The sequence below is a fragment of the Mobula birostris genome, chromosome 27 (assembly GCF_030028105.1).
Source record: "Mobula birostris isolate sMobBir1 chromosome 27, sMobBir1.hap1, whole genome shotgun sequence".
Taxonomy (NCBI): domain Eukaryota; kingdom Metazoa; phylum Chordata; class Chondrichthyes; order Myliobatiformes; family Myliobatidae; genus Mobula; species Mobula birostris.
Window position 1 is genome coordinate 24531864 of NC_092396.1, and position 21677 is coordinate 24553540.

The 21677-nt window shown below is 36.8% G+C and overlaps 1 protein-coding gene across 1 annotated transcript in view; it reads left to right on the top strand.

Annotated features, from left to right (window-relative positions):
• The first annotated feature begins 656 nt into the window (after window positions 1-656).
• spen (spen family transcriptional repressor) overlaps window positions 657-21677 on the top strand; it is a 90055-nt gene continuing 69034 nt past the window's right edge. Inside the window, exons 1-3 of the mRNA XM_072245273.1 lie at window positions 657-942; window positions 13027-13347; window positions 15604-16074. Of these exons, the coding sequence (XP_072101374.1) occupies window positions 860-942; window positions 13027-13347; window positions 15604-16074 (875 nt within the window). The 5' untranslated portion in view covers window positions 657-859. The remainder of the gene's footprint in view (window positions 943-13026; window positions 13348-15603; window positions 16075-21677) is intronic.

The following is a 21677-nucleotide window of genomic DNA, read 5'->3' on the forward strand; positions in this document are numbered from 1 at the left end:
GGACAAAGGACTGAAATGGACGATATTCCTGTAAGAAAACCCCACGAACACACAGCAGTTTTCTGACAAAGCTACTGGTAACAAGCTTTTTTTTGAAGGTTGTATTTCCTCAAATCGGTCATTTCGGCGTTCAAGCCATCTAAAATCTTCCCATATCGTTCAGAACATCCAAAATTTAGTATTAGTCGAAGGACACGGATTAAACAGATCTATTCTTTAAATGGAATAGTGGATATCCCTGGAATGGCGCTCTCAGATTCCTCTCTATTCATCGCACTCCGGCGCCGACAGCAGCCTTTCCAGAACTTTCCTCCCAGTCACTGTAGTAAGCTAGACACCAACTCTGCACATTTGCGCAGACAACACTCCAGACCACTTTTTCGCGCACGCGCTCTGCTGCTGCCGCTGTGGAGCCTTTTGCGTCGCGCTCTGCGCACGCGTGGGTTCCACGGAGCCGGACGATGGTGAGATAGCGTACGCGCAGGCGTAGACGGCGTCGATTCTTTTCGGCTGGGAAGCGGCGAGGGGGGAGGGGAAGGGGAGCGAGGCGAGGGTTTCTCCACGCGTGCGTGTTGCGGCGTGGAGCCGAATCGACCCGGGGTTTCGTGGCGCTTGCGCGCCCGCTGTAGTGGATTCCGCGCATGCGTGGTTCTCCTCAGTATCGGGTCTCGGGACGCGCTGTTAGCGTCTCGAGGAAAAAAAAACGCGTCAGGTCGGGCGGCGCGAGCGAGGAGTAAGTGTGTGCGTTAGCCTAATGGTGGGATTTTACCTCAAGGATTAACCCGGCCTGGGGCCGTCGGGAGCCAGCCCCGATCACGGACTTTCACACACTGAAAAGGGGTCCTATGACTCGCTAAGGATGGTACGAGAAACCAGGCACCTCTGGGTGGGGAATTTGCCGGAAAATGTCCGCGAAGACAAGATTATCGAGCATTTTAAGCGGTAAGTTGGCAGTGCGAGAGATGAAGTAAACACTCTTTTTAGTGTATTATTGTGTGGGCCCGGCTTCGAGTCCGCTCGGGTAAACTGAAACCGGAGAAAGTGTCGGTGTCTTGCTGCAGCTGTGTAGGTGAGATCCATATATACACACACACGCACACACGCACTGCTGATTAAGTTCACATCCTCCACTTAGCAAAGGGGGTCACAGGCGGCCCGACTGTATTCCTATTGTTGTGTGGCATTGCTGCAATCTTGAGGCGATCTGCTTATATACGCTCACTAATGTCACCAGACAGCTCCGGCGAGCTGCACAGAGAAGAAAGATCGTGCAATTTAAAAAGTGAAATGAGATACAAACACGTTTTGTCTTTTTTCATTCTAGTCAGTTACTCAGCTAAATCGGTACTTTCTAAAAAAAATATCGCTGTGTGTTGCAGCGTGAAGTTTGCAATAACGTTTGCAAATGTTGGGAAATTTTATGAGTTTGGGAAGCTCCGGCCCCGTGAGAGGGAAGGATGTGTTTTTAGACACATGGGAGCTGTAATGGAGGACAGGACCGTCTGTGGGAAACAGGACTGGGGGAGGGGAAATCCTGCACAACACATTTGCTAATAGCAAAGGGGCCGCTTATCTTCGATCAGAACAAGCTGCTTGACCCTGCATAGCGAAGAAAGAAAATTTACAGGCTCGTGATACACTTCTGCTGGCAGGAAATATGTCATTGAAATCGTTTGATTAAAAATAGGAAGTTTTAGGTGCCATGCTTTCAAAATGTGTTCCTGTTTCTCTGTGATATATTCTGATCTTTCAGCTAGAGATTTTGCAGTGTATTACATTTTCCAGAAAGGAATCAGTGATCTGAGTTCCAATTAAAGGTTCGAATATGTGTATAGTGAAGGGAAGGAATTTGGAAATTGTGCTTAATTTACCTTTTAAAAGATGGCTACGTTGCGAAAGCGAGTCGCAAGTGTCTGTACCGTTTGCTTCTAACTTTAATTGTTATGTTTTAATCAGTGGTTGTATTGATGTAGAGGGTAATGATAAAATAGGGATACTGAGCGTAGCGTGTGGTGCGAGCGTGAGTAAAATGGCGGATCCCATTCTCGGCATCATACCTCACGTTTGGCATTTGAAATGTACTTTGTCGGAGGATGTGTGGCAAAATCTAATTACCATATTGTGTATGATGCTGTGATTTCAAAATGTTCAACACAGTATTTGTGAAACAATACGTTAATGGTCTTATAAATTTGCGTCCTTAATCCCTATTACGTTTTTTGAACACAAAAGACATACCAGAACTGTTGGAGGATGCATCACAACTATTGAAGAACAGAAGCTAGCTAACTTAAAATAATGTGGGAAAGCTCATCGATTGTTTCCGTGGAAATATCTTTATTAATTGCAAAACGCACTAGGGATTTAACCCTTATTTCATTGAGATTATCAGACTTGATAATAAGCCGTGTGTTTGTTGCTTGATGGATGTATTAAAAAAATCCATGCTAAATCTTAGTTAAACTAACCACGGTTGAGTTGATCTGTAAGCATTTTTATCTCGTGTTCAAAATAGTGTGTCTGCGTTGAAAATCATTACATTTATTGATGATTTATGTTCTAACAAATGGAAAAAGGCCGAAGGGTTGGACAAAGATGCAAATGCATTGTTCCAAAACCTCTGCACCTGACTTCTTGCTTCCTGACAGTAGTAGGTATGGAGAAGGAACTGGTATTTGAAAGTCGTATTGTGCATTGGAAAACAAATGGTAACAAGGGGATCCAGTAAATTTTGCTAGCATTCCGTGTTTAGATAAAGGATTTTAGTAAGAAGTTTCTAAATTTTAGATTAATGCTGAAGTTGCCTAGTTACAGTTGCTAGGTGATTTGTCAAAGTTATCAAGTTCGCAGTCTTAAGTTAGATCTAATTAATTTATTAGTTCTAGCAATATCTAGAGTTTGTCAAAAATCTTAAATGAAGTAGTCGAACATGCATTTAATGACTGCAATAAAGATGAATTTGCCTGTTTTATCTCCCATTTATAAGCATCGATTATCCTGCGTTTTGGACGTTCTTTCTGTCAAGATTTTATAGATTGGTTTACTGGTGTAATGTAAATTCCATCATTTTGCATTACATCACTTGTATATGAATGCATATAGTGTGTCTTAACAATCTTGACAATGTCTCCACGTGGATGCGAACGGGAGCACATCTACAAGTGCTATAAATACGTTTTTTAATAAATTCATCTTTATATTAAAATAGTTCTTTTTAATTCCTTAAGGGGCAGAAAAACATTCTTGCAGTTTTTAGTGCTTTCTCCCAGTAGATTGGGCGAGCAAAAGGTCTGTAGAATTAAAACAATTTTAGTACGTAGTATACTACCACAATGGTTATAAGAATTGAGACGATTTGCGGTTTGCAGAATCTGATGTCTATATTCACATTTAATTATAGAAGAGCGCGGTATCTCTGTATAACAGTTTGAAATGCAAATAAGCCAGTTCCCACCCCTCCCCCACTGGAGAACGCGAGAAACGCATAAGGGGGAGGGAGGGTGCAAAAGGCTTCAGAAAGAAACGATCTGGAACAGTGTTCTACTCATACAAATAAGCTTGTGGTTGTGAAACAAAGCTCAAGCTAGTTGATTGTTACAATATTGAATATTTGGGGAATTTAATACTTTCCATTGTATTTGCTGCTTATGTTATTTTGTAACAGCGTGGAGAATGGTTGGAAATCTTTAGCTTAGCGTAAAGTGAATCTATGTTAAATAGCGTTTGATCGACGAGTTTTTCTTCCGTCATACACCGTTGTATATTTAGGAAATATTTAAAAAAGTACCAGCAAAGCGGACGAATTCAGCGACCATAGTCTAGATGCTTTCTTCAGCAAAAGGAAGATTTGGCATTAATGTTTCAAATCGTTAAAATTTTCTTGTGTACACTGTGTTGTCATTTTTTTTGGGCGTATAAATAGTCTGGTCGAAGAGGGCGTGGCCTCTGTGATCTGGTGTATGAACACTTAACTGAATCTAAATTGCAGTAGCAGTCTAATTGGAACAATTATTAAATTCAGGAGAAATGCTATTGAATTGAATACGGATTAGGTTTAATCTTGATTAGTTTGCGTCTGTGATTTTAAAAATAAAGCACTTTTTTGTAATAACTGAAACTCGAATGTCCTTTTTTAATAACGTAGAATTATTTTACCAAGGAGTCATTGAATGAATAGTTTTCTTCTGATAAAATTGAAGGGCCTAAACGTAAATTTACTCTTCCTGTCCATTTATTATTATTAAAGGTAGCTGTTTCTACTGATATAGAAAAGGCAGATTCATTGCAAAATCTGTGAAAATTGACTTTACATTCCATGTTGGTCTGGGCTTCTTCCTGGGCTCACTTCAGATGATTATTGTATCAGGAATGCAACTGACATTACTGTTGCTGCCCCATCTCCAAGAAGGCTGCACCTACTGTACTGTTACTATTCAATAATTTCAATCATAGTTTGTGGGAGTTTCATCATAATGAAAACATTTTAAATTTCTTGGATAATAATCTTGGAATCAAATACAAATAGGATATTTTCTATTTATGATAGTAGTCTAAGTACCTTAAAACAATCTTTAAAACTACTTCAGCATGTGGTATCTGAAATGTGTTTCTAATCCATGTGTACATTTTTTTTTAGAGGTACAGTGAAGTAAATTGTACCCAGGATTGTGGAATGACAAGTTTGGCTTTGCATAGCTAGCAGTAAAAGATGGATAATAAATCATTACTTGTCCAAAATTACTGGCTCCAAACCTCCAGCTAAGGTTTGTTGGCACAATATTTAACAAAGGTGCCAGCTGGTCCTGCTGCTGTGTCTGAGTGCGAGCATTTGGTTTCTTATACAAGGGAAACAACCTTCCTCCTAAATACAACTGTATTGCTCATACTTGTGTACAATTCTCTATCAGTTTTTATTTAAAATGCAACCTTTCAAAAATATAAACCAATATTGATTTTGATTTACAAATGGCTTGCAATGGATTTAAGCAGAGGTGTGAAACCTGAAGCAAAATCTTGGGCTGACACCACAATGAAGGAAGAACATAGCAGTATATGAAAGCTATGATATAACAATATCAGATTCAGAGTTAATACTGATTTATATGACATGAAATCTGTGTTTTGCAACAGCAGTGCAATGAAAAGACATAAAATTACTATCAATTACAAAAATAAGTCAAAGTAACAAGATTGTGCTCATGGACCATTCAGAAAACTGATGACCGAGGGGAAGCAGCTGCTTCTCAATTGCTGAATGTGGGTTTCAGGCTCCTGTACCTCCTCCACAAAGATTATACTTTTTAGTTCATCCAGGGGATAAACAGCATCATTTAACTGCAAGTACTTTACATCATAACATTTTGTTAATGATCTTGACAAACAATAAGCTCTGCAAGCTTTTCCTATTATTTACAACTTGTGGTGTTCCTCTCAGCACCTTGTGGCGCATTGTCCAGCAACCTTGACATTTCTTTAGCATTTGTCTATTTTTTACGAGGCTAAGTGCTAGCTCGATGCTCAACCTAGCATAGATGGAAAGCATGCAAGGAGCTGGCAAGATTTGAATCTGGGACCACTTGCCTCGAAGTCTGGTGTGATGCCATTAACACCACCAGCCAGATTTTTTAAAAGTACTTTTTGGCAATATTTTATTTCAATATAACACCACAAACATATCTTAAGCAATTCACTATAATCTTTGTTGTGCACTTAAATATCAAGGATTTCATGCCTTTAAGTTGTTTACTCCTTCATGTTATGCTACATAATCGAGTTAGATAATTGTCAGTTTTGGAACTGGAAAGAACAACTGTAGCTAAGAATCCTACCTGAACAATCAGACTTGGTGTTTGTAACTGGAACACATATTTTAAAATATAATATGGAGCATGTGCATACTTGAAAACAATTCTAGTTTGATAGCATTTTGAACAATGCAGTCATAATTATAGTGTAGTGTCTCTCTTGCCCATCTGTTCCCCTCGTGTATTTATATTTATCCCTTCTGCTCTTAATCCACATGAAGGATCTCAATTAGTAATGACAACTCTCCATTTTTCTACTTGCTCCTGATTCCAGTATTTGTAATCTCTTGTGTCTCCATGTAATGTTGGATTAATTTGTTTGGTAAATTACCCTGTCTCTGCTTGCTAAATATCTGACAATTTTATATGTTAAAAAAATTGTGAAACTACCAACCATCTTTAAAGTATCGAAAGTAGACATACAAAGATGTGTATACTTGGTGTGGATATAGTGTGCATTTAGAAAAATAGTATTTTGTAAATGTAGATTTACTTGTTTCATACTGGCTAGAGTGGAGATGGTTGTTTTAAACAACAGCAATGTATTTGGTCCACTGGATCTATCTGGTTAATGACTACATGGACTAAATAACATAATTTCTTGTAATCTGGAAAAAGTCTGGAATATATTGCTAGCAGTTGTTTGGTATTTTATGTATTGAGCAGTTTTAGCAGATACACGAGATTTCTACTGACTAGACAAGTCTTAGTCAAGGTATGATCCACTTCAATCTTTGTGATGCTTATGGATACTAAGTTGTCTAGAAATTTGATTTTAACAGTTAAGCACAAAATTAGAACATTGTTTAAGTATTGTCGCTCAGGTTTGTCTTTTTGTCCTTTTGAATTTAATATTTAGATAACTCAACTGCATCATTGTTTATCCAACTAAACTTAATGAAATACAACCCAAGTTTATGCAACCTGTTATCACAATTTGAAAGAATATTTCATCTTGTGGAATACAGAACATAAGACCTATTGAGATGGTCGTGAATCTTTCTAATAATGTTGTGAAGGCTGAATCACTAAGTATATTCAAAATTGAAAGAGATTTTAGACTTCAGTGGAATCAACAGTTAAGAAACCAGACAGGAAAGTTGAGCAGAGACAAAGATCGATCAGCGATAATTCTACTGAATGGTGGTGTAGGCCTGAGGGGTCTTTTTTAAAACATGCTTTTGTGCTCTTATCCAATTTCAGCAAAGGTAATTTTTCCAAATTCCTCCTTGTGCAACTGGTTGTCAGACATTAATATTGCTGCTAGAACACTTGGTTATTTTTATCATACTGAAGATGCTGAATAAATACAAACAGCTATGTTGTTTTGTCCATGGGATGTATTGCCTGAAATAAAGGCAGCACAGATTTGTTACTGGAAAATTGCATGTGACTAATTTGTATAGCTGGAGCAAGCAGTGGCAGAAAGGGTGTATGTTAAGCTTGCATGTTGAGGCGTAACTAACAGTGATGACATTTGTACTGACTAAGTGAAATGTTGCCACTGTTGTAACATCAGAAGAAAAATTGACTAAGTTTATATGAACTAAGGTTTATGGTTAACAAATCAAAAAAAAGGGTCTCTTTAAGCAACATCATGGAGCATTAAATTTTGGATATCTTTTTTACTTGTCTTTTATTTAGCTTACAGTTCTATTGCATGGCAAGGTGATTTTGTAATGCATGATTCATTTTGTATGAAAATTGATATAGCATTATACAGGTAGTACCAACAATTAATTGTGGTATTTTTGGGACATCCGTTTCCTTGTCCTTGCATATGAGTAACTGCCTTTAGATAGCCTGTTCGTCTGATTTCTATATGCTTTGGTCTTTATCATGTCTTATCAGAGACATTTAAAAACCCCATGTACGTCAAATCTGCATATGCTGGAAATCTGAAACTGAAAATGCTGTGAACGATCAGCATGTGAGGCAGCATCAATGGAGAGAGATGAAGAGTCATTGATCTGAAAGGTCTGTTTTCTCTCCATAGACACCCTCTGACCTTATGAATATTTCTGGCATCTATTTTGTTTCAATATGTTAAACAGATATGGCTATTAAAAATTCAAAGTACATATATATATGTCACCATGTACTACCCCGAGATTCATTTTCTTGCAGGTATTCACAGTAGGTACATAGAAACACAACAGAATCAATGAAAAGCCACACACGACAAAGATATTTCAGTATAGGTGTTGACTATTCTCTGTTATTTGTTGGATCTTTGAAGAGAGTTTCCAGTATCTTTCCCATCACTACATGAATTACAGTGTCTTTATTTTAATACATTGGAGCTTTGGAAATTAAATGCTACATTGAGTTGATAGTTTTGGCTACTCTGGAATATCACCAATAGGGCAGTTGGAACCATTTTTATATGTGGCGTAAAGCTCAATTTTTTTTAAACTGACAGTACTTTCGTGATACAGAGTGCTGCTTTGCAGAGAGATAAGTGGTCTAATGCAGCCAAAAGGCCTTGATGTTACTGCTGCTCACTATTGCCACTTGACTGAATTTACCTTATTTGAATGGGAAGGTTGAACTCGATCATTTAGAACCAGTGTAGAGTGGTGGTCAGTGGGTGGATCAGAACAAGTTCTGTTCACAAAATGCCACAACTGTTAATATTGTCAGCTTTAATTTATTTTTCAATGTGTGTCATTAGCTCTTACTTTTAAACTAGTAATATGACATATTAAACAAACCACCATTAAACAGAAATGAGTAGACCTTTTCCTTCCCCACAGTCAGTGAAATCTATGGGTTGTAGATCCCATGTCAGGTTAACAGATTCCTGGCTATACCACTGGATTCCATAGTAAGGGAGTGACTGTTTCAAAAACCTAACTGTATTTATGATGAGTAATCCACCATTTCTCATTTCAAATTTTCATTGTGTTTTTTAAGTGATAATTTCCAAGTCATGTTGTCCTCAGCACATAACTTCACCCCTGTCAAGTTGATCAAGTTGCTACCATATAAACAGGGGTTTGAGAGTTTCTTAGTTTTCACCCCCCCCCCCAAGAAGTGAAGCAAACCTGCAGATAGTTGGCATCTGAAAAATTATCTTGATGCTGAAAAGACTATATTAATCCAGCAACATCTGTAGAAACTACAGATTGTTTCACTTTCTTTTGAAAATTGTTTTGTTTTCATTTTGTTTTGAAAGTTGTCAAAACTGGGAAAAGGGAAAAAAAGTTTTGTACTCTTCCCACCGCACCCCTGTTCTGACTAATAATTTTCTGTAACATTAGCTGAATGTTCCTGATGCAGAAGTACAGAATATGGATAGGATGTGCAGATAGGTTATATTTGAGTTGGCATAAATAATTTCATCACACTTTAAGTAGGACATTGTTTCCTCTCAAATGTTGCCGTTGCGAAAACAGAATTTTATTGCGCATAGTTTAAGAAGTAAACTTAATTTAAAGAAACACACATAAAAGTTGCTGGTGAACGCAGCAGGCCAGGCAGCACCTCTTCCTAGAGATGCTGCCTGGCCTGCTGCGTTCACCAGCAACTTTTATGTGTGTTGCTTGAATTTCCAGCATCTGCAGAATTCCTGTTGTTTTTGTTTTTAATTTAAAGAAACCTCGAATGCGGGATTTCTGCAGTAGTCGTGCAGTTTCTAGCTCCACATAATGTGCATTGTGTAAAAATGTCGGTGTGGCACTCGCTTCTCCCAAGAGACTTGCCCAGAAGCAAACAAGGCAATTTATTCCACTGATAAACGTCACTCTCATCGCATCACGAATTATTTACAAACAGATATAATCGCAATCATGGAGATCTTTGTAAAAGTTACTGGATAAAAGTGGGAAATCGAACTACCTCCCTGCCTGCAGAAATGGAGGATTTTTAAACTATATTTATTACGTAGGGAAGCAAGTACAAATTAGAACATACCGCATTGAAACTGCAATAGAAGCAGATCATGTGATATCCTTTTAAGATCCACCCAATTTCTGAAAGGTAGATTATTTGATGACTGCACCCAATGAAAATCGTACAAAGAATGATGTCCTTGAAATGAAAAAAAAGGATTGCTTTAGGGAAAATTATGTTCGACGGGATCGAAATAACCGATCATTTTTCGTTAGCGCTATTGATTTATTACAATGACCCAATTTTGAGTTTTTCCCCCGTTCACCTCCCGCCATTATATGTGTCCGTTTGATGCCTGTGATATGTCCCGCCATTTTACAGCATTGCACCGCTGGTCGGCTGCGAGACTGCAGCAATCGGGAGAGTTTGTTGGAAAGCAGCCACAAGGTGTGTCATGCGGCCAGTTTAACTCGTCACTGAGGAAAAGCACATAAATAGCTGCTCTGGGGATTTGCTCAAAGTCCGGTTGTTTGTTTAAACGGCCTTGGTTTCTGAAAGTACACACAAGCCTGTAAACAGGTCATGTATTTGAAAGTGGATTAAAATGAAAAAAAAACACTCATTAACAGCAGTCACAGAAATGTTGGTGAAAATATGGTATTTTACTGCCTGCGGTTTTGTAATTACTGATGCAAAAACGTTGATCAGATTAATTCAAAATTGTAAATTTTCTGCGTTTTTCATGTTTGACTGTACAATCACGAATTGTCATACAATATAGCTGTAATTATTTCTAGTAATAGTAAAAGATGTACTGAAATTTAAAATAATTCTATAAAGATAAAACCATCCCTAATAAAACATGCACGGATTCCACCTTTATCCCCGGTTTTATCTGCCCCGCCCACTGAACTGCTGACATCAGTTTTTTTTTATTGAGTATGACAACTCTTGAACAACGTAGGTGAGAAACGTTTGGGATGCAGGGACAAACCCCAGTCATCTGAGGTTTGAAGAACAATTTTTTTCTTTATGCAATGACACTTCCTGGAAATACACGCAATTCTTTTTAATTTAGCGTTTTGGAGTTGCCAAAGGAGTTGGTGGATCGGTAGTATCCCAAAAGAAACCTTTTAGGTATCTTACAATAATCTGTAGGAAATCAACAATTTTATACCACCAGATTGTAAGAGAAACATGTTTTCGTATTGTAATAGTTGAAAATGAGATTATATTATCTCTTGTAATCAAGAAAGTGATTAATTTCAAGTGCCAGAGTCAAAGAACGATAATGCCACAGCAGAATCATTATAGGATAGGAGGAAGTCATCTGGCCCCTCATCATTATTGGCCTTTACAAGAACAGTCCGCTTCCCTGCACACCTCACTGTCCTGCAGATTCTTTCCTACAAAACATAACAATTCTAGGCTAAGATTAGGATATTGTAGGAGAGAACTGATGGAAATCTATTTTTTACATTTATGCTTTAAAAGAGTAGGTTGTACAAACGTTTGTGCATTCTGTTGTATTACTTTTAGCACATTCATTAGTAATAACATTGTTATCTTCATTTTGCATTTTTTTACAATGTAAAATTTTGAGCATAATCCATTTTCTAAGTTATAAGCTAAGTCTCAATGATATACTCTCGAACAAGTGGAAGCTAGCAATTTAATAAGAAAAAGTGGGGATGGGGTGAGTGGAATGAAAATCATGACATGGCAATTTAAAGTTTCTTACAAGAATTCTTTAGCTGTTGGACATTATATATTACGTTTTAGTTGACTAATGAATATTTGCATATTTGAATATTTAATGAATATGGGTTGGCACAGTAGCATAAAGCATAAAATTGGGGTTCAACTCACAACGCTGTCTGTAAAGGGTTTTTGTGTTCTCCCTATGACTGCATGGATTTCCTCCCACATTCCAAAGACGTTAGACTTAAGGTAGTAAGTTTTGGGCATGCCATGTTGGCCCTGGAAACATGGCGACACTTATGGGTTGCCCCCAGCACATCTTGAATTGCATTGATTGTTGACACTGAATAACTCCTCACTGTCTATTTTACTGTATATTTCACTGTTTCAATGTACATTGTACCAAATAAATCTGATATTTTATCTTTATCTTTATTTATCTTTTTGGGTGGATGGGATAATTTTAACCTGGAAATTAAAAATCTTATTTTATGAATACATTGTTGGAACACTTGAATTTATGTTTCTCAGCAGGTTAAAGCACATTGATGTTTCTCTGTTTAAGAATTTAGCAGGAGCCATTGTTCCCTTTGGAATTTATTTAGTGCAGTTAATCACCAGGATACTGAATGCATATCCTAAAGCATCAATGGATAATTCACTGAGGAATGGAAATATGGCAATTTATCTGGGACCCTTAAGATTATTAATGGAGTAAGACCGATAAGAGATTGGAGGAACTGGGGACTCTGAGTTTGAAAGTGAGAATAGGAACAAGGAAGAAAAGCTACCAATGGAATCAGTGATTCATTTCAGTGAATGTTGGAAATATACCTGATTGCTGTTACTGTGCTCTGTTCAAATTTCTGCATCAGACGTAAAATAATCCAAACAGTTAATTTCATTTATGAGGTTTTCTTTACACAGTCTAAATTAGAATCTTATATTGGCTTCGATAGCGAAATATGTATGTTCTCAAATCAACAATATTATGTATTCATTAGTACCATGGTCTGGAATCTGGTGATCAGGTAGAGAATATATGCAAGAAATTGACAGTAATTTAGAATTTACCTCTGTCCTCCATTCTTTGTCCTGTCATACCATATGTAAATACTTTCTTCATGATGTTGGCTATATTTTCTGAGAGTGTAGATAGTAGCTGGACAATATAGTTTATATTTTTAAAAAAAATCAAAATTAAATTAGTTGTAGAGTCCTGCAGCACACCATATTCACGCCAGCCATCAAGACAGGCATTAATCCCCCTTTTCCCTCTGACATCTCTATGAACTCTCCTGTCTTATTCTCCTGAATAGCAAATTCATGCACCAATCAGCACATCTTTAGCATGTGAGTGGAAGCACAACTGTTGGGGACATGGGTTGGGGAGAGGTGCTGGTTGCAGGAGAAGAATGATGCAGGGACTATGCAAACTTGACACAAACAACACCTAAGGCCAGGATCAATTGAAGGATCTCTGGAGATGTTAGATGTACTGATTGCTGTGGTGTTATGCATTGGTATTGAATTTAATATAAAGTTGCATTTAATTTTTTTCTAGTTAAAAGCAAAAGTTGAAAATAATGCTGTTTAAATTTTGCAATATTATGTAAAATGTCGATTGTAACTTGTCCTGGCTAGTTTGTGTTTTACATATTTATATATTTTTTCCTCTTTCTTTCAGATATGGCCGTGTGGAAAGTGTTAAAATTCTTCCCAAAAGGGGCTCAGAAGGAGGAGTGGCAGCCTTTGTGGATTTTGTGGACATCAAAAGTGCACAGAAAGCTCATAATTCGGTCAACAAAATGGGGGACCGGGACCTTCGAACGGATTACAATGAGCCTGGCACTATTCCAAGTGCTGCTCGGGGATTAGATGATACCGTTCCTATAGGAACTCGTACTAGAGAGGTTTCAGGGTTCAGGGGAGGTGGTGGGGGGCCAACATATGGACCACCACCATCACTACATGGACGGGAAGGACGTTATGAACGGAGACTTGATGGGTAAGTTCCAAGGTTTCTCTAGGCAGGGTTTTGATAAATAGTGTGAGAAGCAGCAACTCATGTTTAGGTTCCCAGATGGATTTAATGAGGAAATCTATACATTCGTGCCGTTGTTGGATGTGGAAGAGCATTGAAACCAGTAGCAGCTCTGGCCTCTTCGCAGTGGATCTATTCTGCAGCTGGCTGGATGACTACTCCTGGGATAAGTTTGGTTAGTTTGATGGAAGGTTTTTATCAGTTACTATGGAGTTAACCCTCGTAATAAGCTTCCCTTTTCTCCATGGATTGCAAGCAGTTCCCTCTGGATGTATCCCTTCGATTGAGTGGCTATGATATTGCATCCTGGTACAACCAACCTGAGGAATACTATGGAGTTACTAGACCTACTGTTTGAGACAATATTGAAGTGCATTGAAGACTTCCTGCAGTATCATATTGGCTTTGGCTTAAGTGTAAGATATTGATGCACATTCTTTGGATATGAAATATTTCAACGAAGATGTAGTACTCTTTGATCTGCTGCTTTCCTTGAAGGATATTACAGCTAATGATTTTCAACATGAATTTATTTGAAGGAAAACTGAAGAATTGAGAACGTAACACATGCAAGGGTCTACGTATGTACTGTCTATTTTGATTCATGCCAGTTGGATCTTATGGATATTTCTGGTCCAATGATTAACTTGTAGAAGCTTTTACACATTTTGGAATTTCACTTTCATGCATAATGGAATGGAGGGTATTATCTCTTCAACATGGGATTATATTCATCTTAAAGTAGTTTTATGGCAGTTTGGATTACCTGGTTTGTGTTTCGTACTCTTCATGATTCTACTTATTGTACCAGTGGACTATCAAACAAGGGAAATCTATTAGTGGATACATTACACTTTTAACTTTCAGATCAAATATGAAAATATTATAAGACGTGGCAACTGACTGCTAGAAAATGGATGTTATGTACCTACTACTAGAAGAATGCTCTGTGCTCTGGGAGTAACGGTTATAGTTAATGTCAACGCGAATTGGGATACATCTATTTACCGTCATACATCAATCTGAACGTACTCCGCATCTCAGAAAGGTCTTGGGGTTTGGGAGTTACTATTAAACTTTGGGAGCTATCTGTTTGAGGCGAATGTACGTAACACTGGCAATGGAAGTTTATCTTTCTTGGGCGTTCAGTTTTCTTGATACAATCCCCAAATCAATGCGGCACTAGCACTATCCGAAGTTGGATTACCCCTTTAAGAGGGGACCAAATTGGGAATGTTTGTACACTTTTCTCTCCCTAGATTTAATTGGGATTTAGGTCGTGTTTACTGCAGTCTAAAAAGGTTGGTATGCCCTGCCATGCGTATCTTAGCCCCTCTCCTAACCCAGTCAACCCTATCTTTCCACTAACTCCAGTAGTCATTAGCAATGCTAAAAATTCAATCAGCACTTAGCCAATAGAATCTCAGTGTCTTGCACCTCTGTTAGCTTCTTTGCCTGTCTTTGTCTTTCATGGATTAGGAAATGTGTTTTTTGTGTGTCAGCTGATGGCAGTAATGCTTTGGAATCAGCTTGCTTCTTTTCATTGCTGAAAGGTCAGTGTAAAATGATTCTGCAGTACATTGTAAGCTCGGTTCTATACCTCGCTGATTAAGTCTACTTGACTCTATGCATAGTTTAGTGGCTTTGCTACTCAGTGTTTTCTGTTTTCTGAATCTGTAGAATGTCAACAAAAAAGTAATTCTGTTATAATATTTTGCATGGAAGAATTTTAAAATGGGAAGCAATTAAAAAGATATGTTTATAAAGTAACTATGAAGATTATGAATAGAAATATGGAAATTCCAGAATTTAAAATAACTACATATCTGAGTTGTTATATTTTTACTTAGATAAATATGCAAAAAATTAAATAGGCTTTCGTAGATGGCTTCTGCAGTAATGTTTTCCTGACTTTACTATCTGAGAATAGGAAATATAAGCTTAATAATTACTATATTATTAACTGTATTAGGAAATGATGGTTTACTGTGAAGGATAAACATTGAAAGAAAGCATTCAGCTTTTTAATAACTGCTACTGAATATAATGCTTTTGCCAATTTCTTTATTGTTTCTATATATTCACTAGCTAAAAATCAAATGCTTATCTTCCCGGTGTTTAGAGGGAATAATTAGAAGATCTTCATGCTATGTGGGGAATGCTTGACTGATTGTCTTTTTCTTCATTCCTCTTCCCATCCTTTCCCCTAACAAAACACAGGGCTTCTGATAACAGGGAGCGTACTTATGATCATAGTGCCTATGGACACCACGATCGTACAACAGCAGGGTTTGATCGCCCCAGACATTATGAACAGGATTACTATAGAGATCCTCGGGATCGAACTATACAGCATGGAGTTTATTATGGGTCAAGAAGTCGAAGTCCAACTCGATTTGAAGCTCATGATCCACGTTATGAACAAAGAGGGAGGGAACAGTTTGCAATTTCAAGTGTAGTACACCGAGATCTCTACAGGGAAGATATTACTCGGGAAGTAAGAGGGAGACGCCAGGAAAAAAATTATCAGCACAGCAGAAGTCGATCCCCACATTCCTCACGGTCAGGAAACCAGTCCCCACAACGACCTAGCCAAGGACGGTCACGGCGATCTCCCAGTGGCAGTGGGTCCCGGAGTAGGTCATCAAGCAGTGATTCAGTCAGCAGCAGCAGTAGTACCAGCAGTGACAGGTAGGTGGAGAGGAGCATACCACAATTAGTTTCCATCAACGCATCCCATTTGCCGCCAGAATAAAGGGAATCATTTGGTCGCTTTCACTAGTCATCAAAAAAGGTGAAGTGTACAAGTTGGTAATTCAACATTATTACATGCTGTTTTATTACAAAGAGTTCTCAAAAATTATTTAAAAGAAAGGAATGTATTTTTTGCACAACCCATCTTTGACAATGTGTATGAAATGCCACCATGATGGAAAAGTAATTTGGTGTTGTTACTAGGATTTCAATGAATATGCAGTGGTAAGAATGTATAACCTACATGCCATTTTTATTAAGGGACATTGTTAACTTTACAATATGTTAGACATGGAAATATATTTTGTGTAGAACACAGTTAAATTGATGCTGATGGCACTAGCAATTTGAGATTATGTAGGTCTTTTACCACGTGTGAAAAAATTTTTGGTAACAATACTTATACGTTTGAATGTGGATTTTTGTCACAATGATACTTAGGTTAGAGGGATTTGGTTTAGTTGTGTTTGGTTAGTCTATTCAGATGCTTTGGAATTAGAAAATTATGCATTTCAGTTTTTCATTTATTGTTTTTTCTTTCAGACATTATATAAAATTACTAGTGGTAGGATAGCAATATTGAATATTTTTAGAACAGTGAAATCTTTTCTTTCCCCTCAACTTGGTAATCAATGCATATATAATACAAAGTGTTGTTTAGCATATTGTACACCCGTCTGTTTTTTGAGAAGTATTTGGAGCAGAATGATCAAGATACCATGTCAGTTTTTAATAAAAATTTCAGTGAGAAAGTATAACTTGTATATTATTCTGCATTTTTGTGATGTTTTAACATTTCGTTTGATCCCTGCTGACTATGTGGCATCATGGATGTATCAGATCCTACGACTACATAGTGAAAGATTACATTTCCTACTTCCCATTTTAATATGATTACTGTTCAGATTATTTTTAATATTTTACCAATTGTATTCTGCTGCTTGAAATGGCAAAATGATGTGGTGCATGGGCTCCCAGCTTGAATCATTAGTTAACAAGTTCACTTAGAAAGACAATTCCCTGTCATACCTTAAGCATATCAAAGGTTTGTAGCTTGCATTGTTGGTACTGCATGGTTTAATTTGCATAGCTATTATATGATAACTCAAATGTTTCTAATAGAATAGATTAAATCTAGGGGTTGGTGCAGTGACAGTAGAGTTAACAGGTAATTGAGATTTGTAGAATAGGTTGCATTCCTCAATGTAATCTTTCCAATGTGTTTTATGTTTTTAAAATGGTCAGTGCTGATTTGTGCATTATACATAAGCCAACCCCAAGCTTACTTAGTCTTTTTAGCATATCCTGCTTTCTCATCCTTAGATGTTTAGCTTGCTTTTCTATTTTCTTAGTTTGGATCTATTATTGACTATTTAGTTACGCTTCTTAATTTTAGATATTTCTCATGCAGAGGTATATAGTTTACATTTGCTCCAATAAATCCCTTCATACTTTTTCAAGACCCCGTTTGGTCATTTCTGAAATGTTTATTAAAGAGAAAATAGTTCCACCTTTGGTTCAAGTATTATTCTTGTTGCACTTATGCAATGCCATTGATAATTCAGAAGTATATATAGTACTTCAACTGAGATCTATCCAAGGTCAAACACAAGTTTAATGTCACTATTGTACTTTTTAAATTTATTTCTTACAGTGCTTTGATTGCAGTAAATGTGTAGCCTTTATGTTCCTCATGCCAAATTGTGCAAATCTTGTTACCCATTTTAAAATCCATTTACTATTTACACTGCAGTTTTACAAGTTACTTTCCAGTAATCAGCACTGATGTTGATTAGTATTGTGATTATTAAATTGTATTTCCAAGTTATTATGGAAGTGCATTAACAGTGGTGACTCCAATACCATTTGCTTTGACGCATCATTTTTCCAATTTCCACCAATTTCAATAATTTTTTTAACTCATAAGTTTTCAGTTCAGTTGCTAGCTTACTATGAATTCTGTTTACCTTGTGCTACCTTAGTTATTATGCTAATATGCTTCAAACTTGTAGAATATGAAATATACCTACCTTAGGACTTTTATCCAATGTCTATAACTTCTACCAAGAATATTCAAGAATGACCTAAGCTTTTGAAATCTATGCAAAATTGCTTTTTAAGATTTTTTTTTGGCCACATAGTTCAGTAAAATTTCCACTGATCCAGAACCCGTTGGTGCGAATAAATAAAATATCTAGAGACTTGTATGGTGAACACTCTTTTTCTAATGTTTGCTGCTGTCAAATGAAAGATCCAAGTAAATTCCCTGTGTCCAGCAGCTTTGATATGATTGGGCTGACAGGACAGCTCATCTCATTTAAAGAATTTTGGAGTCAGAATATTGGGAGGTGGTCTTTAGGTCATTTTAGTGAGGTGCTAAATTGTCACCTATGAATAAGAATTAAAGACAAAGTGAAATAACCCAAACATTAGAAACATTTTAAAATCTCATATATTTTAAGATATTTGTCATATCGGGAAATTGCAATGTATGTAGAAATTTGCTGTAATTATAATAGTTTAGTCATAATTCATTGTAATCTCATGTAACTGAGTTTGAGATGTTGTAGTGAGGCTGGTTTGCAGAAAGCTTAAATTTAAGTCAGTTCAGGCAATTCTCGATAGTGTTGGAGCAGACTGAAAACTGCAGTTACAAAGGGGCACTGCATTACTGGCAGCAAGTTTGGGACTTTTATTAAATTGTACATGTGTGAAAATTTAAAAATTCCTATTGGTTGCATCGAATTGTTAAAGTGCATTATACAGGTAGTTGTGATGCCATTAATAACCACAAAATCTAAGTTATTATCATCTTATCTTCATTTTGCACGTTACTGTTGAGCTTTTGATTCAGTTTTCCCATTTGAGTATTGCAGAGCATTATCTGTTTGCATTCCTCTTGACACCTTTTTTCCAAATGGAATTTTATAAACTGTGCAGCTTCTGTTAATTCCTGAATTTGGAACGATGAGATATAGCATCTTCAGAAGTGTATGCCCTTTTTAAGTCTAGGGAAGTACAGCAACTGTGTGTAAAATATGTTAACTTGATTCCTTCTGAGTAAATTTCTGAATAACCTTTGGTTATGAGTAGATGTTTGTTTAAAGACCCATCCATTTTACTATCTGTCGCAGCTTTTCAAGTGCTTTTAGGAAATACTTCCTTATGGTAATATACTGAGTATATATTTTGATGCTTTGTATAGGTCTGTAAGTACATTGATGTGTGTAAATACAATTTTCTCTGAACAAATGAGAATTTTGTGGTGGTGTTGAAATCAGTTTGTTGTTCCTTTACAGAGGTATAAGATAGGTAAAAGTTAATGGCTCTGATTCTCTTGAAATATGAAACTAAATCATGTTTCTTTATTGTATAAATATCAGACATTTGTACATTTCTACCAGATAATCTGAGCTCTTAGAGTGAGCTGTGATGCATAACACAACATATGGATTTTGTTGGGAAGGACATTGACAGCTGCCACTAGTCCTAGGGTTATATTTGGCTGCGCTGTGTCATATTTATTGGATAACTGTTTAATCAACTCATTTCCTAAGCAAGTTCGCCATAGGTTCAAAATTCAAAGTCTTTAACATTAGCCACCACCATACCAACCTGAAGCCCTGCTACCATTCCTCCTAACCATCCCAATTGGGAAAAAACTAGTCTTACATAAATGATATTGTATTAGGTAGCTAAATTGTTTTAGCTGCTGAGCCTTTGCGCTGAAAATATCCAATAAATCCTTTATCAACTAAGAATTGGAATTTGGAATAATAAAATAACAGGTAATATCTATTGTTGATATAATATAACCATTACATATTTATGATATTTGTTAATTTGTGACTCAACATTTTATTGTATGTGAATTTTCAAACAAGTACTCTCGCTGTTTTCCATTATAGATGGCATTCTGTACCTTACTGCTCTTGATTCATGTGTATATGAGCAATGGAAATAGTTTAGTTAATTGCTCCTATTCTGGCTAATCCTCAGAATGCGGAGTAGGAAATTCATAGCAGAAAAATTAGCATTGAATCTCCAGTATTAACCAAATAAAGAATATGTTAAAATGTTCGACATTACACACGTTTGGATGTGCTTAGATTTTGGCTTTGCAGTGTAAAGTCATTTAAATAAATTATTTTTGCAAATCCAAATAACATTGCATTTAAAAAATCTTATGTGAGAGTTTGTTAAATTTTGACTTAATACATGCCTAATGGAGAGAAAAGTCTTGTGAATTCTGAGCCAAGAGAAGAGATATTAGTCAATGAGCAAAATACTGCATATCCTAGAACACATTTCTAGAAATGGTTAGTAGATTAGACAGCATCAGTGGGAACAGAAAGGTTAATAGCCCCAGTTATAACCATGATGATATACTTTATGGAGATACTGTACACAGAGCCCAAATGCATCTGCAGTACTGAATTTTAAGAAAGTTCATTGAAGTGTATGGTTTGCAGATTTAACTGTGGAATTACTTACTAGAATTGTACAGTTCAGTCATTTTACTTAGAGATGCAGCACAGTAACAGCCCTTCTGGTTCAGTGATCCCTTGCTGCCCAATTATATCTATGTAACCAATTATTCTCTTAACCTATATGTTTTTTGATAGGTAGGACGAAACCAGAGCACCTGGAAGAGACCCACATGGTCATGGGGAAATCATACAAATTCCTTACAGTTAGTGATGGAATCAGATCCATGTCTTTCGTTGGTGCTGTAATAGTGTTAGTCTAACCAATATGCTACCATGCCACCCATTTATTTGTAAAGTTGCAGAGTATTGTAAATATCTAGTCATATAAAAGGGATAAAATTCTTTAGTTTACTTGGTATTGGCTTTTTTCTTGCTCCTGTTCACTTAACAGGGAATGAGTTCAGTTTTGGTCACCAAGATGATAAGAGGCATAGATAGAGGTGTATAAGGTTATGAGAGATATAGGAAACAGCCAGTACCTTTTTCCCAGGGGGGCAATGACCAATGCCATATGGCATCTGTTTAAGGTGAGTGGAGGAAAATAGAGGGGATGTCAGAGGTAGTTTGTTTTTAAACACAAGAGTTGTAAGTGCCTTGAACACACTGTTGGGGTGGTAGTAGAGGTGGATACAATCGGGTAGGTACATGGACGAAAGAAAAATGGAGGGTTATGGGCTGTATGGGAGGGAAGGATAAGATTGTTCATGGAGCAGGCTTGTATAGTTAAGCTCAACATGTGGGCTGAAGAACTCATATTGTTCCTATGAACAATATTCCCACTACATTATGTAAGCAATATAATTAATAGAACATAGAACAGTACAGCACACTAAAAATAAACTAATCTAAGCATTTGTGGTACAAGTTAAATACATGATTTGTGCTTAATAGTTCATAAATAGTATGCAATACTTAGTAGGTTGGGCAGCAGGCATGGAGAGAGAAACAGAGTTAAATGTCTCAAGTCATTAGCCTTTCATTGAAGTTGGGAAAAGTTAGTGGTGAAATATATTTTAAGTTGCAAAAATGTTGGCAGCAGAAGGAAGAAAT